The 4,048-nt window shown below is 42.8% G+C and overlaps 1 protein-coding gene across 1 annotated transcript; it reads left to right on the forward strand.

The window, feature by feature from the left end:
- Positions 1-362: 362 nt before the first annotated feature.
- LOC147883477 (serine/threonine-protein kinase BRI1-like 2) lies at positions 363-2,334 on the forward strand. The gene is made up of 2 exons (XM_087400053.1): positions 363-1,850; positions 1,973-2,334. The coding sequence occupies exons 1-2, from the start codon at positions 482-484 to the stop codon at positions 2,317-2,319; spliced, it is 1,716 nt and encodes a 571-aa protein (XP_087256179.1). The 5' UTR covers positions 363-481; the 3' UTR covers positions 2,320-2,334.
- The last annotated feature ends 1,714 nt before the right edge of the window (positions 2,335-4,048 follow it).

Consider the following 4,048-nt stretch of genomic DNA (forward strand, 5'->3'; position numbering starts at 1 on the left):
ACTTTCCGGTAACATCCCTGACTTAAATTTGCCTGCTCTTTCCAGTCTTCCCGTTGGAAGCGGTACTTCACTATTACATCCTTCCACATCTGGAGCAGGGTTAATAGAACAATCTATCACGATTTATATCGGAACTGCTTTGCCTCCAGAATCACTACCATTCAGTGCAGAGCCAGACACTCCCCTTCCAGCTTTGGACTTGTCGGGAAATCTTCTTACGGGCAACCTGCCTCTGCAGCTCGGAGAATTAGTGGCTGTTCAGCTTATCAAGGTTTCCAACAACCTTCTCAGTGGTGCGATTCCCCTTTCTCTGGGAAACCTCACCCAGATTCAGCTTTTGGATTTGTCGGACAATTATTTCTCTGGTGCTCTTCCTAAATCACTTGGAAACTGCTCCAGCTTGGCTGTGCTCCACCTGGGGAACAATAACCTATCAGGGCCATTGACACCTGAGCTGAATAAAATCACTAGACTGCACGTAATGATTGTTTCAAACAACCGTTTACATGGACCTATACCGCAATGGATATTCAATTTCTCCCAAGTACTCCAGGTGATTCACCTCTCCGGCAACCAATTCACGAGCAGTCTTCCACAGGCCTTCGGCCTCCCGGCTTTCCGGAATTCTTCTGCTTCCAACTTGACGGGTTCCCAAAGTCTCTATCTCAGCAACTTGGAAGTTTTTGAGAAAGGCATTGTCTTGAAGTACTTTCATCTCCTTGGGGAGATGGCATCGTTGGATCTGTCCGGAAATCAACTGATTGGCGAAATCCCTTCTGATCTAGGATCCTTGATTGCCATGCGGTACCTCAACCTTTCCAATAATTTTCTAGGTGGTCATATTCCTACGAACTTTGGCAACTTGTCATATCTGGAGAGTTTGGATCTCTCAAGTAACCGCTTAGATGGCGATATCCCATCGAGTCTTACAAAGATGTATGCACTATCTAATTTCAATGTCTCTAATAATCATCTCTCGGGAAGGATACCAGAGGGCCCTCAATTCTCGACCTTCACAGCTGCTGCTTATATGGAAAACGATGGATTGTGTGGATCGCCATTACCTTCTTGCAATTCAAGTACTGGGAGTGGTAAAAGATCAGAGGTTTCTAACACAATTGAGAAGGGATTGAGAAAGCATCTAGTAGTAGGGCTTGCTATCTCATTTGGGGGTGTAGCATTTCTCCTAATTATACTACTTGCACTTGGAGCCTGCTTTTGGAGATCAAAACTACAGCGACAAAGCAGGAGATCGGAACTACCTACTATACGCGAGGAGCACTTGCATTTGACAGAAGCAGAACTCTGGCATGCTACAAACGGGTTCAGTGACAACAACATCATAGGCGTCGGAGGCTCCAGCATAGTACACAAAGGTATTTTGCCAAATGGCAAAACTATTGCTGTCAAGACCTTGATGGCTTCAGTAAATGACGATCAAATCAAGAGGCTCTTCGTTGCGGAATGTCAGACATTGGGTAAAGTTCGTCACAAAAATTTGGTGCGAATTCTAGGTGGTGTTTTCACTGCTGCCAGGAAGTCATTAATTTTGGAATTCATTCCAAATGGGAACCTAGATAAGCACTTGCATGATAAGGAGACTTGTGAGCTGAATTGGTTGACGAGGCTCAACTTAGCAGTGGTAATTGCACAAGTCATGAGCTACTTGCACCATGATTGCGGGAGTGACCCAATCTTGCATCTTGATCTCAAGCCCAGCAACATTCTGTTGAACGAAGCGATGGAGCCATATGTGAGCGACTTTGGAATTTCAAGGTTTTTTAGCTCCGCACATGCCTCCCTAATGACGTCATCGGTCTTGAAGGGTTCAATAGGTTATATGGCCCCTGGTAAGCTTTATAATTCGTTTCCCTTTTGTCTGTTTGTTTGATTACTTTGTAAATAGAGTTTAGCTCTTCAACACTGTGAACTTTTCACCCTCTTACGAAGTTCTGTTGGCTATATTTTGTAGAATGTGCCAATGCTATCCGTGTAACTCCCAAAGCAGACGTGTACAGCTATGGTGTGTTGATCTTGGAGATGCTGTCATGCAACCGGCCAACAAGCAACATGTTTAGCGGTGATAACACTCTAATAACATGGGCACACTCAGCTATTTCACAAGGGCGGCCATTGGAGGTAGTAGATGATACGATAAGGTCCGAAGCTTCAAGTGCAAGAGGTAATAATATGGAAGAGAAAATAGGTTTGTTGTTGAGGGTTGGTCTTCGATGTTGCAAAGAGTCACCAAATGACAGGCCTTCCATGAGGGAGGTGGTGGAGTGGCTTTTGCGAATCAAGGACTTGACATTGGACTGACGCTCGACCATCCTACATGCATACCACCTTTTATTTGATGTTTATGTTGTTTCCACTTCAAGACTAGATATGAGAGTCATCTCTAATTTTATAGATCTAATGTTGTTCTTGAAAAGTTATTTGTGTGCCTCCTTGCACATCCTTTGTACATGATTGCAAAATACCAAATGCCCATGGTAGCCTAATGATAGCCTTGCCTTGACACAAGTGTATGCCATGTATATTTGGTTATAGGTTCATATTGCCTATATTATCTTATACATTGAGAAAAATCTATATCCGAATAGATGAGTGGTTGTGGTTTGATATGCATTATTGACATTCCCAACGTAACGATCAATTGTAAGTTATTTGGAATAGATTTGACCTTAATGACTTATTCATCTAGTGCCTTCCATTTCAAAAGCCTTGCATTGAGAATAATATGAATCCAAATAGATGAGCTATTGTGGTTTGTTGGGAATAGACTTGACCTTAACAACTTATTTCAAGTGTTTACTCGGCCTTAATTATAAAGAGCAAGATTCTTATCTATGTTGATCCACCGTGCAAACTACAAAATAATTGTTTGAATACTTCCTTGAACATATACTGGTTTGTAGAGGAGCATTCAAGCATGCACTCATCACTGGGTTGCATAGAGTGATTGTGGTCACTGACATGAATCATGAGATGTCTGATATCCTTTTTGCATGACATGGCATAATTTACTTGGTGCCCAGTTCTTGGCCGGCGACCAATGTGTGCACATTGCCTAGCTAGAAATGCCCTCTCTTCCAATCCATAGGTAGCCTGTCACAAACATTCCTACTCTATGCTTGGTTGCACAACAGGCATCGTCAACTAACACGGTCTGTGTTGTGTGGGTGAAAACCATATGAAGATCGGTGACATGAGTAACCAGAAAAAGTATGGAAAGAGAACAACCAGATTGTAAAGAACTTTTATTAATAAGAAGGTGTCATCCACCAATTCAAATAGTCAAGGGTTGCATAGACACTCGCCTTCATTTGAGGTAGACCACTCACTCACAACAGGATGCAACACTCACTTGGACTTGCCACTCATACAAGACACTTAGCGCAATCTCAAAAGAATGTCTCTCTAATGCATCATTGTTCTTATAAGGCTGGTTTCTCATTCTACCAAGAAGTTCTAGCACCACTAGCTCTGATTGTACCAAAATGTTGGAGACATGATGCCTATGGAGACCTACCCCTTGGAACTTGGCTGCTCGATGGACCAACCAGGGTGCACGGTTTCCTACCACATGGGTTTAGTTCTATGTTGGCCAAGGGTCAACATTTTACCTTGGCTCAACTTCATATGTATCTCAGCAAATGTCGCTCCCTTAAAGGACTGGTGTTGATGAGCTGTTCTTAAAAATTTGATGATATGTGAGACCTAGGATATCATCAAAGATTCCTCTTACATTTTTTAGGCATTCAATCTGGCAAAGTCATTGAGGGTGGGGGTCCAAGTGGAGGAGGGTCTAGGGCATCTTGTTCCAAAAGATATACATGAAGTGGATCTAGACGACTGTGGCTACTACTGGAGCTGGTGGCCACACATGCAATGCATTAACACTTAATTTGGAATTTTATCCAGGTGGATCTGCCACTCTTCCTTCCACTACTTTATTACATGGACCATGCTTGGGTCTGTAATGCCTATGTCTACAAATTTATACTTAGAATGCTTTTGTTGCACTTGTGGCTCAAAAACTTGG

The sequence above is a fragment of the Dipteris shenzhenensis genome, chromosome 28 (assembly GCF_047967505.1).
Source record: "Dipteris shenzhenensis isolate YYH24624 ecotype China chromosome 28, Dip_SZ_1.0, whole genome shotgun sequence".
Taxonomy (NCBI): Eukaryota; Viridiplantae; Streptophyta; class Polypodiopsida; order Gleicheniales; family Dipteridaceae; genus Dipteris; species Dipteris shenzhenensis.

Excerpts from the sequence above, each read along its gene's own strand:
- LOC147883477 (XM_087400053.1), top strand. The coding sequence starts at position 482 with ATGATTGTTTCAAACAACCGTTTACATGGACCTATACCGCAATGGATA. Across the intron at positions 1,851-1,972 it reads AATAGGTTATATGGCCCCTG|AATGTGCCAATGCTATCCGT; the intron begins GTAAGCTTTATA and ends TATATTTTGTAG.